This window comes from Dioscorea cayenensis, chromosome 1, assembly GCF_009730915.1.
Source record: "Dioscorea cayenensis subsp. rotundata cultivar TDr96_F1 chromosome 1, TDr96_F1_v2_PseudoChromosome.rev07_lg8_w22 25.fasta, whole genome shotgun sequence".
Lineage (NCBI taxonomy): Eukaryota > Viridiplantae > Streptophyta > Magnoliopsida > Dioscoreales > Dioscoreaceae > Dioscorea > Dioscorea cayenensis.
In genome coordinates this window covers 1,645,420-1,663,494 of record NC_052471.1, presented here as the reverse complement: position 1 = coordinate 1,663,494, position 18,075 = coordinate 1,645,420, and the positions used below count along the sequence as shown (strand labels likewise).

The following is an 18,075-nucleotide window of genomic DNA, read 5'->3' as shown; positions in this document are numbered from 1 at the left end:
TATATTAGTGCTGGTTAACCGTTATTAATAAAAAAAAAAATAAAAAAACACTTTTATTTATAATATTTATATTGTTAACAAATGATATATTTTTTTAAAAAAATGTAAACCTATATTGGTCTATGCATCAAATTGATGTTTTTAATTAATGTTATGTCCTTTGGAAATGGAAAAGTTTGTTAGAGCTGGTGGTGATTAGTTGTATCCAACCACTACGGCCACTCTCTTCCTTGCAAAAATAAGTTCAAAGAGAAATAATGAAACTAGTGTTATAATATTGCTCTTATAAAGTGGAGACACAAAAGTATTTAAGAAAAAGATTCATATTTTTTTTATATAAATTTAGATATCATGCCTACATTTTTTTGCTTATTGTTGGAATAATTATGATAATAATAATAACAATAATAAAAATTTTATTATTATATATTATCATTTAAATTGGACATGAGATGAGATGATGATAGTTAATTATTCCCAATAATTATGGTAGAAAAATCAATTGAGTCTATTATTGCTTTTGCATAGGGATTGTTTTTCTCAATGATTATATTTTTAGTGCAAATGTAAATAATGTGTTCATTTTATTTATTTATTTTTAACTCAATAATTACCTTGTTATTATAATCAATATTATTTTTTTCAAATAGATGACAAGCGTTCTCCACTTAAACGAGTCAAAGAGATATGCATGTACAAGAGTGTTCTAGTTATAATGACTTAATAATCCTTTTGGATATTTATTATAAGAGAAAAATTAACCCACAGGTAATAAAGATTTGCCATATATGCTTAATATGATATATATCATGACCATAACCATATAATGATAAATCCCTTTACTATGTAATTTTGAAAAGTAAAGAATACAACTTTTCTTATAAAAGACTCCACTAAAATTTAGTGTACAATATATGATCATAGAGAACTGTATATAATCAATACTTTACAGTACTTCAGTGCACGGGTTTTAAATCTATACCAGCCCCTCACTATCAAAATTAGAAATCATTGAACATTTCATATGTTTTACAAAGCACTATAATTTTTCATTTTTTTAAATTATGGATAAATTTTATTTAGCAATTAATGAAGTTGAAAAATGAATTGAATATGAATAAATTAAGGAAAAAAACTTAATTCAAGTGGTTAGCAGCATTAAAAATAAGTTATTCATGTGGCGTGTAGAATGCTGAGAGTTCAAATTCTCGATGGAGGAATTAATTCAATAGTGATGTCATAACCCAGTCACGTGTTCGTAAAGACAGGAGCTTATTGTTTTTTTAAGAAAAAAAATAGGTAATAGTAAAACCTCATAATATTCATTATTTTAATTAAAATATATTAAAAAATATTTTCTTATATTTTCAGGGATTACTAATTTAAAACCACAAATAAAAATTTAATTTCGAAATTATATATATATATAAATCCCAATTTCTTGCATCACTTCTCGAATTGGGCCTGCCCTTCGTTTATTTTGGGCCAAATATACGTCAGGCCCAACCTTTTCTCTTGTCTCTTTCAAAAGCCCGTGAGAAAGACACAGCGCGCGCGCGGGGCTAGGGTTTCTCTGGGACGATGATGGAGATCTCTAGCCTCCCAATCTCGGCTTCTCACCGGTCGAAGCTCCTCTCGGCGGGCTACACTACCCTCTCCTCCCTCTCCGCCGTCTCTCCGCTGCAGCTCTCCCGTGGTACTACCCCTTTCTTGCTCTCTCTCGTATCGTTCTTGGGGGAATCGTATTGGGTTATCTATTGAATCATGGGCAAATGCGAAAGAATGAAAAAGCTTTGGATTTGTTGTTTATTCACTTTGATTTCTTGTTATTGCATAGATCTCAATGTTGCTCTTCAAGAAGCAGTTGACATTTTGAAGGTTTCATCGGAAAGTTGTAGAGTTGAAGTGCAGGACGGTGATGTTGAATTTTGTAAGGGTATCAATTCCTTTTCAATTTCAATTTTTATGCTTGCGTTCAAACTTTTGAAGATGCTAAAAAATTACATTTTTTTTTCTTGGCCGTGCATTTAGTTGGAATTATGCCATTACTTGTCTCTTTAGTTCATATAGAATGTTTGGAATAATGATGGACTGGATAAAACTGCAGCAGTCTCAATATACTATTTTTTTTTCTCTTCTTCTTGATGACTTTTTTTTTTCTTCTTTTTACCTGTAATTTGATCTATAGAAATGATTCAAATTTTATTTTAATACCTGGTAATGTGAATTTTTGTAAATCTGTCAAACAATGTATGTTTGTATTTTATATCATGCGACTCGTAATTATGTCTGTCTTTTACCACTGAAAAAATGGAGAGATACCTTTATGTGGAAGCCCTTGTTTAGTGAACCGTTTCTTCTATCGTAGGAGCTCAAACTGCATGGGATATGCTTTCAGAAGAGCAAGCTCTGAGACACATAAGTACAGGTTCTGGAGATCTTGATTCTATATTTGGTGGTGGAATACACTGCAAAGAAGTCACTGAAATAGGTGATTCTATTTATGTTATAGTGAAACGAGGATGGTGATATGCAGTTAATAACATTCACGTACTTGACAAGTTGCCGTTTGCATGAGTTTTCAGGTGGAGTTCCAGGCATTGGTAAAACACAGTTGGGGTATGCTAATTTCTTTGAATAGATTTGTTGCATGTGTTGTATCAACTTCTTGGATCACTGGAATATGCAGGATACAGCTTGCTATCAATGTCCAAATTCCATATGATTTTGGTGGGCTGGGAGGAAAAGCAATATATATAGGTAAATGATTCCAATGTACTCCTGGGAGCTTTGTATTATGCTACTTTAGTTTCTGAGTTAACAGTATCTCTGTGTGGTCTCAGATACTGAAGGCAGTTTCATGGCAGAACGTGCTTATCAAATTGCTGAAGCAAGTATTTTGGGATACATTTGATAATTTTGGATGCCAACCGAAAGAAATTCCTGAAAAATTGAAGCCTGAAAGTTTTTTGGCAAATATCTTCTATTTCCGCATATGCAGTTACACTGAGCAAATCGCATTGATAAACTATTTAGAACAATTCCTTGTGGAGCATAAAGATGTAAGCACAGTTATAAATTCTTTAATATTTGCGCATGTCTTTTTTTTTAATCTAATGCAAACTTCATGTCTTCATAATTTCTTTTAAATAAATCATACTCATGCATACACACACAATAAACATACTTGATCATCATGATACAACATTATCAAACGCCGTTTTCTGTTGCTGATTATTAGATGGCTCTCTGGGATGTTTTTTTGAGGATAAGGGTATGAGATAAAAGGATTTTTTTTTTTTTTTAAAAATTTTAGGTTGGAGGGAAAACTTTTACATAATTGACGGAACTTTGATTTAATAATACCAATAAAAGTGAAATATATTAAAATAAATTTTTTAAATTGTAATATATATTTATTAATATTGACATTTTTAAAAGCTAATTATTAAGTATATATATAATAAATAAATAATACAATACTTAATGCCAAATTGTTTGGCTAGGGAATAGTACTCATCCCCCGACCCAAACAAACTTATGGAGACGTCATTGTCATTCTAGTTATTATTTTACAATTTCTTGCATTGAATATGTTCTGAGGAATTCTGCTGATATATATATATATATATATATATTATCGTTCTTTATCTACTTCATCGACCATCAAGTTCCAACTTTATACTTGTTGGAAGTGAAAGAAGCGCTTGTTACTAGATTCTCTGAAGGTGTGTTGATATGGATAGACATGTGATGACGAAAAAGCTGCGAGTCTTAGAGAGGTGGATAGGATTCATAGGGTGGAAAATGTATGGGGGCAAGCCTGCTTGCATCCATGTGTTTGTCTATTTTGCTGTTAATCTGGGTCCCTTGGGTTAGAATCAATATTCATCTGACATGTATTGCTTTATATGAGTACTAGAATCTGCAATCAAATCATGTTGTCTTTGTTGCTTATTCTTTTTAATAAGATTACTTGATGAATATTTGCTAATGCTGTTGGTCAGTCAAACATGTGGTATCAATACTATTTCATATATGACCTTGCTAGACTGCTGGAGTTGGCATAGGTGTTAGTTGATTGGCATGTGGCGTCCATTGTCAATAAAGAGCTGGAGAGAAATCTTGATTCAAATTGGATACTATGTGTTAGTTCTCTACTATTTACCCTTTTGGTCGTTCCTTTCTTCCTTTCTCTTTTATTATGTCATCTTACATACCTAATTATTATGTTTTTGTTTTACTTTTCTTCCTCATCTGATTTCCATTTTTATGAGACTAAGTTACAACGGATTATTTACTTTTTTCAGTCAATATTTTCATATAAATTGTTTTTAGTAGTGGGTTTTTAATTTTTGGTTTTCTGCACTGTATAACCTGCTGTTGCATGCTGAACTTTGTTCTCACAGGTGAAGATTGTGATTATTGACAGTGTCACTTTTCATTTCCGTCAAGATTTTGATGACTTGGCCATTAGGACAAGAGTGCTTGGTGGAATGTCACTGAAATTAATGAATCTTGCAAAGAAATTTAGTTTGTCTGTAAGTCCCATCAATACTGCTTGTTTTCCTTATATATTTATTACAGCCACAGATGTCTTTGAATGCCATGCAATTAGCCAAACCGGTTACAATTGCAGTTAATTTATGAATGCATCCAATGTCCTACAATGTGAGTTGGAGAGTCAGGAAATTATGGGTGTAGTCTTCAAACGACCATTTACATCTAGGGGATTTTGCTAGTTTATAGTCTTTAGACCTTCATACCCGTATCATGCTATTTCATGGAACACAGCCATGCTAGTTAGCATTACTAGGACACTGCTTTATAAGAATTCACGACCAATTAATTTAATGGCATAATCCCATTTCCAGCCCTCAAAATTCCATTTTTTTCTAAATCTACATAAACTCTTTCATGTACATGATAATGGTTGTCTCATTGTCATAACGTGTGCATATATACTTCTTATGTTCCCATATCTATGCATTTTGTAACTTCTACTTTCAATGCATTTGTCAAAGTAAACATGCAACACCAATTTTTGTAATAACTATGCTGCAGCAAAAAAAAAATCTCTCTATCAAACCTGCAGATTGACCATTTTGTAACTTCTACTTCCAATGCATTTGTCAAAGTAAACATGCAACACCAATTTTTGTAATAACTATGCTGCAGCAAAAAAATCTCTCTATCAAACCTGCAGATTGACCATTTTGTTCCTGCAAACAGGTTGTTTTGATGAATCAAGTAACCACTAAGTTTACGGAAGGCTCTTTTCATTTAACACTTGCCCTAGGTAACTGTTTCTTTCTTTTTGTCTGAATCTTTTCTCAGCCACCATTTTAAAGTTTTTAAATTACTTACCACTGAACTTGATTAGTATTTTCTGGGTGATAATGCTGGCATTTTGTTCTGCTACTTCAATTATTTGTTATTATTTTCAGAAAGGAGGATATTCTTTGTGGCAAAACTGTTCATTTTGGATTATTATTGAGATCTGTTGCATACTAACCCATAAAATTTGATTCGAAATAAGGTTTTTGTAGGGTGGGTAGGTTGCACAGTGCACAATAACCCAGCATTCATGATTAATGGAAATATTCTGAAACTTGGTGGCGTTCTATGATTGAAAACCAATGTGTCATAATAATGCATAATTAAAGCAAACATATGGTTGATAAATCAGTCAGGTACAAAACACATTGGACTAGAACCTTGTCAATTAGAAATTCTAGCAATGAGTGAGAAGTGAGAACAATTCTGTTGTATGAGTGAACAATTCTCTACTTACTATTTCCCTTTTGTCATGTACAACTTTTTATGTTAAACTCAAATTTCTGATTCATTTGCTTTGAGCAGGAGATAGTTGGTCGCACTCATGCACAAATCGAGTTATTTTGTATTGGAATGGCAATGATCGGCATGCATATCTTGATAAGTCACCATATCTTCGTCCAGCTTCAGTGCATTTCTCAGTGACCGGCAAAGGGATTCGTGACGCCACTTCTCAATGCAAGCGAGTCCGAATGATGTAACTTTGTTTTCAGGAGCTTGAACATGAAAGATTATAACAACCATCTCTTAATCTCTGGTACTTATGTTTTATATAGACTTAAGTGATGACTAAGAATGGTGATAAGCAATTTTGAGCTTTTAACCTGCTGTTTCATTGCAATGGTACAATGTTTCTGGCCTTTCACTTCAGTTTCTTGCACTTTGTTGTGGCAATTGCAGGCACCATCTGAGCTCACTTGGTCTTGTAACTTGGCATGGATAAGTGGGTTAGGTTTTGTTACAGTGGTTAAGGTAATGTTTTCTTCTTCTTGTTTTTCTTCATTTTTCTTTTCTATTCTTCCTTTTATTTATTTATTTATTTATTTAATTGTTTTTTATTTTTTGGGTGCAGCATGTATGCTTTTGTAACTGATTGAAACATTGTTAATTTTCCTTGCTAAAGCAAGTGAGCTTTGTGGCTGTTCCTCTATGATATCATTGATTCTTATGGTATATGCCACTAGGGTTATCAGGCAAAACTATATTTTCACTGAGTGAGAGGGACTGCTAGTTATGTCATTTATATATCCATTGTTTCTAATTCTAAAATGGTTATATTTAGAAATTAATTGATGTTACAAATCTAAAACCAAAGTTTATTTGCCTCTATTAAATTGTTCACTGGTTCTTAATTTTAAAGTTCTCTTAGGAGGACCAAAATATTTTACAGTAATTAATTCACTATTTAAAAATTATTTTTGGGAATTTTCTTTGGGACATATTATGCAATTTTGTTTTGTTATTAAAATTATGTTTAAAATCACACTAAATAAATACCAAAAGAGGTCAAGGTCCATATAAAAATAATTAAAATTATTATAAATCAAAACAAGCTAGCATTAAAAGTTAAATGCAGAAGCTACTTTAGATTGATTCTTGAACAGAATAAAGTTCAATGCAGGACCTACTTTAGATTGATTCTTTAACAGAATAACAATAATAAAAAACAATAAATGATCCACCAAACACTCTTTCTTTCCACTGGCCAACCAAAGCAATGTCCTATTTTTTCCCCCTAATCCATGTGATCAAGTACCTCATGCATTACCATTAAATTATTAACGTAACTTTGTTAAATGAAAACTTATTTATTTATTTATTTATGTGATTCTCTTGTCTGATCTTTACAATTGAATCAAACCACTCATGTGCGAATAAAACATTTGAAAAAAATTTCCATTCCCTCATGTACGTGAGCAAAGTTGAATATTGAATAACCAGTGGATTAAAAGCATTTAAATTAAATTAAAAAATGAATAAAATTGGCGTCAAAATTTTAGCAGTTTTATTTTTATTTTTTTATATTTAATTTTTCTTGAAAAAAATAAATAATGTTATCCAAGGCTAACGAATACGAGTCAATCGTTTCCTACCCATTACCAACGGCTCTGATGATCCATCACATCCATCCACGGATCCAACGGTCGAGATTCGATGTCGTCTTTCTTTAAAACCAAAGCAAAGCCTTCGTTTCCGTCTCCAGGATCGAGAAAAAGAGAGAGAGAGAGGAATGGCCGCTTCGACGTCGCTGACCGCCGCCCAGGCCCTAATCGGCCGCGCCGTCGCCGGCGCCGGTCAGTCACCGGCCCACACGGACCGATTGGCGCTCCCGACCGGCTTCGGACTCAGCGCCCTCGCTGGCCGAGCCTTGAAGACTTCGGCTCGGCAGCAGCAGCGTGTGGCTCGCCCACGTCGTGCTCCGATGGTGCTGGCGGCGGCGGTGGAGACGCTGGAGGGGACTGCGGCTGCGGCTCCGCCGGCGCTTTTGGAGAAGTCGGTAAACACTATCCGGTTCCTGGCGATTGATGCGGTGGAGAAGGCGAACTCTGGGCATCCTGGGCTTCCTATGGGATGTGCTCCCATGGGCCATATCCTCTACGATGAGGTCATGCGGTATAATCCCAAGAATCCCTACTGGTTCAACAGGGATCGCTTCGTCCTTTCGGCCGGCCATGGGTGCATGCTCCAATACGCACTTCTTCATCTCGCTGGGTACGATAGCGTCAAGGTGAGCTATTTTCTTGTGTTTTTTTTATTGCTAGTAATGCTGAAAAGTGGAAGCTTGATGACAATTTGCTGTTGTTTGGATGAATTGCTTGGTTTTGGTTGTTTTCTCTTTGCTTGTGAATTTGTTTGGTACTTTTAGGTATTGTGGATCTGGAAAAATTTTGATTTTTGGATGTCTAAATTTCATAATTTAGCTGCTTTTTTTTTTTGGGGATTTTCTGTGGGATTTTTCTCTCCTTTCTAATGGTTGGTATGGTTCTCTGTCTTTACTCAACCTGAAAAGAAAGCTCATTGTTAAAAGGAGAAACTTTTGAAATAAATTCAGTGCTATATACCCAACTTTTTCATTTATAGGATTAAATGTTGTGAATTAGAGTGTTAGTGGGCTGATTTTAAAAGACAAGACTTTTTGTTCATTCTGGTTGTATAATTTCTCAGTCTGAAGTTATCAAATGTGTTGTTGTTGATTTAGTTTTAGTTTATCTCATTCAGTGGAACTCATGATGTTCTGGAATTGAGCTTGTAGGATGAAGATCTGAAGTCTTTCAGGCAGTGGGGAAGTAGAACTCCCGGCCATCCTGAGAACTTTGAGACACCTGGTGTTGAAGTTACAACGGGTTTGTTTCCAAGATCTGTTTCTATTTGGATCTTTTTTTTTTTAATGTTTTAAGTAGTCTGTAGAGATTGTGCTCTTTTTGAATTCAATCTAGTTTTTGATGATTCATTGTTGGTTTGTATATGGAATAGGTCCACTTGGACAGGGTATTGCAAATGCTGTTGGATTGGCCCTTGCTGAGAGGCACCTTGCTGCCCGTTTTAACAAGCCTGACAATGAGATCGTCGACCACTACACGTAAAAATTGCTGCTGTTCTCTTGTTTTTCTCTTAAGAAATATTTACTGAACTAATTTGATATATATATATATATATATATGGTCTTTAGATATGTTATACTTGGGGATGGTTGCCAAATGGAAGGGATTTCAAATGAAGTTTGTTCTATTGCTGGACACTGGGGACTTGGAAAGTTGATTGCTTTCTATGATGATAACCATATATCTATTGATGGAGACACCGAGATTGCATTTACTGAAGATGTGAGTGCTCGGTTTGAAGGTCTTGGGTGGCACACTATCTGGGTGAAGAATGGTAACACTGGTTATGATGATATCCGTGCTGCAATCAAGGAAGCAAAAGCTGTCACTGACAAGCCGACGCTAATTAAGGTCCATTTTCTTGTGCTTGATTCACATGGTTTTAAATGTTATTGGTATGTTATTTTGGGTTTCGTTGATTATGTTAATTGTTGCAGGTGACAACTACTATTGGATATGGATCACCGAACAAGGCAAACTCATATAGTGTTCATGGGAGTGCATTGGGTGCCAAGGAAGTCGATGCAACTCGGCAGAACCTTGGATGGCCTTATGAGCCTTTCCATGTACCTGAAGATGTGAAGAGGTCTGTTAAGACTATTTTGCTTGGATGTTCTTATGAAGTCCTCTGAAATCATATTGGTGGCTAATATATGAATTGTGCTCATTGTGCTCAGCCACTGGAGTCGGCATATCCCGCATGGTGCTGCACTTGAGAAAGCATGGAATGCTAAGTTTGCAGAGTATGAGAGGAAATATGCCGAAGAAGCTGCTGAGCTGAAGAGTATCATTACAGGAGAATTGCCTGCCGGTTGGGCGGAGGCTCTTCCGGTAAATATTTCGTCTATGTTTTTTTTTTTTGTCACCAATCTTCAACAATACACAACCGATATTACATTAGACACGATGAGACTTATGATTTCAATTTCTATGCTCGTTTTGCAGAAATATACTCCTGAAAGTCCTGCTGATGCTACAAGGAATCTATCTCAGCAATGCCTGAATGCACTTGCGAAAGTGATCCCTGGTTTTCTTGGAGGCAGTGCGGATCTCGCATCATCCAACATGACACTATTGAAAATGTTCGGTGACTTCCAGAAGGCCACACCCGAGGAACGTAACCTCCGTTTTGGTGTAAGAGAACATGGAATGGGTGGCATCTGCAACGGCATTGCGCTTCACTGCCCAGGTCTTATCCCCTATTGTGCGACATTCTTCGTCTTCACTGACTATATGAGAGCAGCTATCAGAATTTCAGCCTTGTGTGAGGCTGGAGTCATCTATGTGATGACACATGATTCCATCGGCCTTGGAGAAGACGGACCGACCCACCAGCCCATTGAGCATCTGATTAGCTTTCAGAGCAATGCCCAACATTCTGATGCTCCGCCCTGCAGATGGGAATGAGACCGCCGGTGCCTACAAGGTTGCTGTGCTCAACCAAAAGAGGCCGTCAATCCTTGCACTCTCCCGTCAGAAACTTCCTCAACTTGCAGGAACATCGGTCGAAGGAGTTGAGAAGGGGGGATACATCATCTCAGACAACTCATCCGGCAACAAGCCAGACCTCATTCTTTCTGCCACTGGTTCTGAGTTAGAAATCGCTGCCAAGGCCGGGGATGAGTTGAGGAAGGAAGGGAAAACAGTCAGGGTGGTCTCACTTGTTTCTTGGGAATTGTTCGAGGAGCAATCGGACGATTACAAGGAGAGTGTCTTCCCTAGCGCCGTCACAGCAAGGGTCAGCATCGAGGCAGGTTCAACGCTCGGCTGGGAGAAATACAACGGAAGCAAAGGCAAGGCTATCGGTATTGACCGATTCGGCGCCAGTGCTCCTGCTGGAAGGATATACAAGGAGTTTGGTCTCACCGTCGAAAACGTGATTGCAACAGCCAAAGCTTTATAGTGGTATTGGTTGGTATCATTCATTCACTTCCGGGTTTGAATTGAAATTTTACTTCCCTGAGCTTACTGCTCAGAGTACCAACTATGAACTGGTATAAGTGGCCATTTTTCAAAAAAGTTTCATTCAGTTTGGCCCTCAGAGTAAAATAAAGACTCATGTTCTCTTCCTCTTTTGTTTTTATGATTCATGGATTGAATGCCATGAGAATTATCAAGATGCTTGCTTGTGGAACTCTGAGTTTTCTCATTTCCTTTTCTGTACTTTTTTTTGCTCAAGTTCTTGAATGAGTATTGGAAATTTTCAGTATATATATATATGTCCATCTACTCGAATTGCTTGACGTGAAATAGACAGTGGATTTGTTTCCATCTTTTGTTGAATCTTGTTCACTTTTCAATAGAAAATTTGATAAACCTATATGTGTGTGTGTGTGTGTGTGTGTGGAAAACATGAATTTATCTGTTTTATTTCATGATTAAGGTTTCATGCTTTGTTAAAATTACTTTTCATGTGCACCAAATAAAATCCAAATTGAGTTGAAGACATGGTTGAGGATGGATTGGAATGTGGGTTTGAGACTTAAGGCGTTGGATAAAGGTGAGCTTTTATCATCATCATCATCATCATCATCATCATCCATGAATTCCTTTGTATAGAGAGTTAGAAGCATCACACACAAACACAAGGACAAATGAATTGGAGTGGGGACCAAGATATCTTGTTCATATTTCATCTCCTTTTATCCAGACATATTCCATGAATATTCTGTTAGTATTTTACCTTGTTGTATAATTGTATGCACTAATAATATTATTGGAATATTCTAATAATATTCTAATTTTTATTTTGGATTAAAATGACAGCATTAACCAACAGCTTATTATTATTAATTTCAGAAAAACTTAATATTGAACCCTAACACAAGGTGAAGGTATAAATAATTATTAAGCTTGCTCCATATTCGTGCACATCTTTGTATAATTATAAAAACCTAAGATACAGTGAACTACATTGAGAAAAAAATTATTTTTTTTTAAATGTTAATTTTCTCTCATTTATACACCTTCAAATATCATGTATACACTTTAAATTTTGATTTATTTGTATATACCTTTCTACCTGACGTTCCCACATTCATTATTAAAATATATTATGATATGTTAAATAACTATAAAAACTATGTATATATGTCCTAAAATTTTTAAATGGTCATTAAATCAATATTTTTCATATACACCACTGAAAATATTTAAGCATTACCACGAGTAATTAAATAGTTTAAATCAAATTCCATTTTTATTATTATAAATAAAATAAAATTTAATATATTTTAATAATGTATATGAAGAAATATATAGATATATATATATAAATATATTTTATTTTTATAAACAAAACAGTAAACATCTATATTTAACGGAATCAGAGACTTACACAGAATTAGAGCATAACCACAAACTCAACAAGAACTTATACTCTCAGGCTTTTTAAAAAAAAATTATCGAAAAATATACATATAATCTAGTAAATTTTTAGGGTATATTTATTAAATACTAAAATAAAAAAAAATCAAAGCGGTTACAAGTAATTAGAGAAAACCCCAAGGGGTAAAAGGAAAAACACATCCTTCTTGATCATACCGAAGAGAGAGAGAGGATAAAGACGGCATCTTTCCGAGTTTCCAACCAAAATAGCCAAGAATCGAATGCTCTCCTCCTCCTCCACTCTCCGCCCCAAAACCCTATCGCCGCATCCATCGATCCTCTCCGATTATTCCAATCCCTTTGTCCTCCTTAAGAATTCAGGCTCTTCCCGGAAGAATTTCAATCCTTTTGCCATGAAATTTGGTAAGGATTTCAGGAATCATCTTCAGGAAACGCTGCCGGAATGGCGGGACAAGTACCTTGGTTATAAACCGCTCAAAAAGCTCATCAAGAACTTCCCCCGGTCCGGCGCCGCTGAGGTTCCGCTTGCCGCCGGTGGTTGGATTAGCCTCGAGGAATGGTTTGTGAGGATTCTTGATGAGGAGCTTGAAAAGATTAATGATTTCTATGTTGATAAGGAGGAGGACTTTATTATTCGTCTCCAGGTCAAGCATCTTCTCTTTATCTCTTTTTGATGCTAAGTCTTCGAAAGATTTGATTTTGGTGGTGTTTGTGTTCTAGGGTTTTATTATAACTATGGATTGAATCATTTGTTTTTTTCTGAAATTAATGATGAAATTGCGGAATTGGTTTTTTTTTTGAAAAGGTGGATAATTGGAATTTTTTTTTTCACTTTGTTTATTGTGTTATAGAATTTTTTTTATTGTTATTATTTTTATTTTATAGGATATGTAAGCAATTAATAGAGTGCATGGGTTCATTGATGGTTTTAAAAAAATTAATTTTGGATGATTGGTTGAATTGAATTGATAAGAATCAGTGAATCACGGTTTTCTGGAGTCATGAAATTGTGAAAATGGAATGTTTTTCCTATGTTCACTGCTATATTGAACAGTGATTTTGATGAGATATTTTCAACTTTCTACCAGTCAATTCATACAGCGAGTAAAGCCATTGGTGGTTTTCGAGGATTTTAAACTTTTGGGCTTTTTGGTTGAATTGATAGGAATCATGATTGTCTGGAGTTTGATGATGAATTTCTGCAAATGGATTACTTTTCCTATGTTTATTGTGTTGTTGTTGCATTTTTTTCATGAGATATGTACAACCTTCTTGGAGTTAATTAATACAGCAATTAGATCCATTGATGGCTTTTAGATTTGTAATTTTCTTGTTGTTTGGTTGAATAGTGAGAATCATAGTTTTCTGGATTTTGCTGATGAAATTGTGAAAGTTCTTTTCATTGCATTTTGGATTGTTGATAACCTCATATTCTTACTTGTTTATGTCATGCATCCTTAAACCCAAGGAGATAAGTCTCAAAATGGATGGATCCAGCTATAACAAACAAAAGAGACTATTTTTTATGTCCTTCCTCTCTCTTTTTGTTAAGAGAAAGATTCAAAAACTTAATTCTAGTATTCAGGAAAGAAAGTCAAGTATTGCTGGAGTTCCTATATGCTTTTACTAATTAATCACTTTGAAGATTATCCTCTGGATTAGCTCTTGTATGTTAATTTTTCATGAAAGAGAAGTTCATCGGTAAAATTTTATACATCAATCCATAGCTATGATGTCCCCATCATCTCGCTATTATTGGTTCAAACTTTCAGTTTGTTGTTTGATTACACCTGGTGTTTTTAGCCATTGTTCACATGCCTGTTGTCTTTCTGCATTGTAGTATTATTCTAATCTACTTTTCCACTGTCCTGCTCATATTGAAATATATATAACAATTAAATGTTGCAGATTTTTCATTTGGATCGTAGCATATATCAACATCTACGCAAAAATATTTTATTGCTCTGTTTATTTTGGCTTTAGGTTATTTTGTTGCATTTCATGTCCGGTTCCAATTTTGATCTATATATATATATATATATAATTATAGATATATTGTATAAGATTTCACTGTCCCCCTTCTATGATGTGGAACCTTCTGTTCTAATTTATCTATACTGCCTTAAATTAGGAACTCAAGGAGAGGATCGAGAGAGTTAAAGCAAACAACAATGGGGTTATTTCACCGACAAGCAAGTTCAGTGAGGAGATCTTGCAGATTAGAAAGGACTTCGTCACCATCCATGGCCACATGGTACTCTTGAAAAACTATAGCTCACTCAACTTTGCCGGTAAAGTTTCTAGTTTCCCTTTTGCAATTAAGCTGGATTACATTATAGACAACAGTTGGTTGTGATAATCTCTTGTTTGTTTTTCCAACATTGTGTTCATAGGACTTGTGAAAATACTAAAGAAATATGATAAGAGGACTGGGGGTGTGCTTCGTCAGCCTTTCACCCAACGCGTGCTTCACGAGCCCTTCTTTACAACGGAACCAGTGACAAGATTAGTGTCCGAGTGTGAAGCCAATCTTGAGGTCCTATTCCCACAGGAGGCGGAGGTTGTCGAATCAGCTCCACCAGAGGCAAACGATGAACATGAGGACACAAACAATAATGAGCCTCTGTCAGTCGAGGAGGAAACCATGGAAGTGTTCCGCAGTGTGCATGCAGGATTGAAACTAATCCAAATCCTTCGGAATCCCAGCTCAACTTATAGTCCTTTATCTCTTGCGCGATTCTTTCATGACCAAGATGGTGATGGTGGTTCTGGTTCTGTTACCGCTGAAAATTCGGCTGCCGACTCGCAAGATGTAGCACATGATGATGATGATGATGCTGATCAAGGGAGTGTAGATTCAGGTGGCTAGCAGGTTGCAAGTTTCATCATGCATGTTGATCTACTAGCGTTGCTTTTTGGGTGGTTTTTTTTTTTTAACCTGTGTAACTGTCAATCTTTTTTGGTGGTTTATTTGTATTTGTTCAGCAGCTGTGGGCATTTGTAGAATGTCATCTTGATGGAAATTCCTGATTGTTTGAAATAAGTGCAGGAGTAAACTGAGGTCAAAAGGTCAGGGCTTCAGTGATTTGTTGTTAAGGTGTTTGAAAAATGTACCCTAGTGAAACTGAAAGTTCATGTTTGGTTCTGTATATAAATGACTTTTTTGCCGTAAAACTTTCGTGGTCCATAGAACTTTGCCCTTTTTTTTTTTTATTATTTTTTTATGAAATTCCCTTAAAAGTGTTTATTATTATTATTGCTGTTGTTACTTTACCTGAGGCCAATCCATGAATTTATGCATGAATATCATATTATCATTAAAATTATGTATGTGGGGGGGATAAAAATCTGAAAAAGGACTAATTTTTAGTTTTATAAAATAAACATTGAAACATTTAAGAAATTATTTTTTTAAAATAAAATTGTTGCATTTATTCAGTAAATTATTCCAAATAATCAACTTTCATAATAGAAAATGGCCATATAACCCAAGACATCCTTAACAGAAAAAGGTCAATCTATAAGCTGTCTTAATACACCAAAAAAAAACCCATAAAATAACTCAAAAATATAGTGATAATATAAAATGCACAAAGTACACACTTCGAAGTAAATTTCTTCGTCTGCAGTGAACGCTGTCTGTACGTATTAATATTGAAAGCGCATCACACCCATAAAATTTGAAGGTACCAGAACATGACATTGAACAAAACCAGGCAGACAGACAAAATTAATAAAACTTAAGACCATCAAAATAATGTAATAAAACTGGAATCCTCAATGATAATTCAGCTCAGATGAGTACCAAAAACAACACAATAGCAAACTAGGGTAAAAAAAAAAAGAACAGATAAGATAAGTTTGGCTAGTCCACAAAACAAAATCTACATTTTCAAGTAAAATTCTCCAAAAACTGAATCATGGGTCTGTGATGGTCACTTCAACCTCCACACCAGGTTCAATGGTGATCGAGGTAATTTGTTTCACCACTTCTGCTGAGCTGATAAGATCGATCACCCTCTTTGTGGACGCGAAGCTCAAACCGATCCCAAGTATTGGTTCCTGTGAACAAATTAAATTGAAATGTCATTAAAAGCCTAATTCTTCCCTTTTTTTCGCATTCAGGCTTCTTCGCCTAAATGCTGATAATGATTCAAACAATAACACAAATTAATACAAAACAAATCTCATTGTTTTGTAGGTAAAACAACTACCTACAAAAACATGCTTTAAGAATATAAATATTTTGTCACAGTCACGCATTCATTTACCCAACTACAAGATCATTCAATCATTTTCTCAAATCATCCATATCACAAATTTTCCTTATTTTATATTTTCCACACTACTATTGTTTCCTACACATCATTGCTGGTTTGCTAACAAATGGTTTTCTTAGCCACAACAAGATATCCATTCCTCTACTCAGTGTAAAACTTCTTACTATTCGAGTACATAAACGATCCCAAAATTTAATTAGCATAGCACTAAACATTTTAATAGCCTGCTGTTACTCCAACACAACAAATAAATTCATTAGACCAGATGTACAATTAGAATATCTCTAGCACTCCAGCTTCCAAGGAATTATTTCTTGCACATACTAGGGGTAAATGAAAAGCAAAAATAGTAAAAAACAGGATAAAGTTCACTACATCAAAAACAAAAAAGACCGTAAAAGGCTAAAAGTGATACAGCCACATATGATCCTCTCAGTCAATAAAACAAATTCCTAGTATTACTTGGCTATTCATAGAGTATTCAACAGAACATAATTCTACAATCAGTTGTCTTTATCACAATGTTTGACTACCTTGTTGGAAAGCTAGCAATAGATGACGATAATTATAAGCTCAAATGGGAAAATCAAGTCGCAGCATTAATCAGACAAAGCTAAAAGAAACAAACCTCAGTATCTAACAAATCTTGATCAATGTCCAAACATAATCAAGCATACCCAAACTTCCATAATGCCTCAATACCACACTAACACAATCCTATTCCTCACAACAAAGAGCTAACAATCATATGACTAACAAAGAATTCAGATCATAATCACAACAGTAAAACCACAAAATTTATAGAACAAATCGATGGCATAGATCAAAGAATAGATCCACCAACAAAAACAACAACCAGATAAAAATTACTGAAAAAAATATGATATACCTTCTCCACAAGGAGATTTTCTGGTGGTGATGTGAAGGACCTTGGTGGGAATCCTCACGGGTCCCTTAACCTTCAACCTCTTCTCCTTGGCTCCCCTCACAAGATCCGCGCACACTGCGATCAACCAAAACATCGATGAAACACGATTCTAAACAATCAAACAAACAAAATCAATCGGAAAAACTAGATCACCCTTCTCAATGTTCTTCACATTCTTGGAGGAAAGCGTGATCCTGATACGGTGGAGCTGCTCTTGGGATTCCTCCAGACCCGGCTTCGTGGGCTTCATCGCAGCGTACGCCATCTCCTACAAGCCTGAAAATCACCAATCCGATACTGATGAGAGCTTGAAGATAGATAGAGTAGAGAAAAACCCAAACCCTAACCCTAGATTACCTTCGATGCGGAACGGCGGAGGAGAAGCTCTCGCGGTGTGGGAATGGTGATCTCTGCGGCGCGAGAGAACGAGGGTTAGGGTTTCCGCCATTTATATAAGCTTGCTCGAGATCGTCCCATATCTCGAGGAACTGATCGTGAGATTTGGGACCGTTCGATTGATGATGATGTCTAATTACGTGGCACTAAGCACCGAAGTTAATTTATGTAGCCATTTACTTAT

The 18,075-nt window shown here is 35.4% G+C and overlaps 4 protein-coding genes across 4 annotated transcripts; 3 read left to right on the top strand and 1 right to left on the bottom strand.

Moving 5' to 3' along the window:
- Positions 1–1,542: 1,542 nt before the first annotated feature.
- Positions 1,543–6,547, top strand: LOC120265488 (DNA repair protein RAD51 homolog 3-like). Its single transcript, XM_039273421.1, is given in 12 exon segments — positions 1,543–1,696; positions 1,838–1,936; positions 2,369–2,491; positions 2,586–2,619; positions 2,690–2,760; positions 2,844–2,899; positions 2,901–3,062; positions 4,410–4,541; positions 5,233–5,299; positions 5,863–6,094; positions 6,238–6,309; positions 6,410–6,547. Coding segments are annotated over 10 exon segments (1,035 nt in total). The 5' UTR covers positions 1,543–1,581; the 3' UTR covers positions 6,039–6,094; positions 6,238–6,309; positions 6,410–6,547.
- Positions 6,548–7,541: 994 nt separating this feature from the next.
- On the top strand, positions 7,542–11,150 carry LOC120265286 (transketolase, chloroplastic-like). Its single transcript, XM_039273161.1, is given in 8 exon segments — positions 7,542–8,065; positions 8,591–8,681; positions 8,812–8,917; positions 9,008–9,290; positions 9,377–9,525; positions 9,617–9,770; positions 9,885–10,295; positions 10,297–11,150. Coding segments are annotated over 8 exon segments (2,238 nt in total). The 5' UTR covers positions 7,542–7,567; the 3' UTR covers positions 10,843–11,150.
- A 1,343-nt stretch (positions 11,151–12,493) lies between these two features.
- On the top strand, positions 12,494–15,461 carry LOC120265293 (SPX domain-containing protein 4). The gene is made up of 3 exons (XM_039273168.1): positions 12,494–12,931; positions 14,419–14,578; positions 14,681–15,461. The coding sequence occupies exons 1-3, from the start codon at positions 12,548–12,550 to the stop codon at positions 15,154–15,156; spliced, it is 1,020 nt and encodes a 339-aa protein (XP_039129102.1). The 5' UTR covers positions 12,494–12,547; the 3' UTR covers positions 15,157–15,461.
- A 549-nt stretch (positions 15,462–16,010) lies between these two features.
- Positions 16,011–17,927, bottom strand: LOC120263973 (40S ribosomal protein S20-2-like). Its single transcript, XM_039272178.1, is given in 5 exon segments — positions 16,011–16,310; positions 16,312–16,349; positions 17,457–17,570; positions 17,649–17,771; positions 17,853–17,927. Coding segments are annotated over 4 exon segments (369 nt in total). The 5' UTR covers positions 17,761–17,771; positions 17,853–17,927; the 3' UTR covers positions 16,011–16,205.
- Positions 17,928–18,075: the final 148 nt, after the last annotated feature.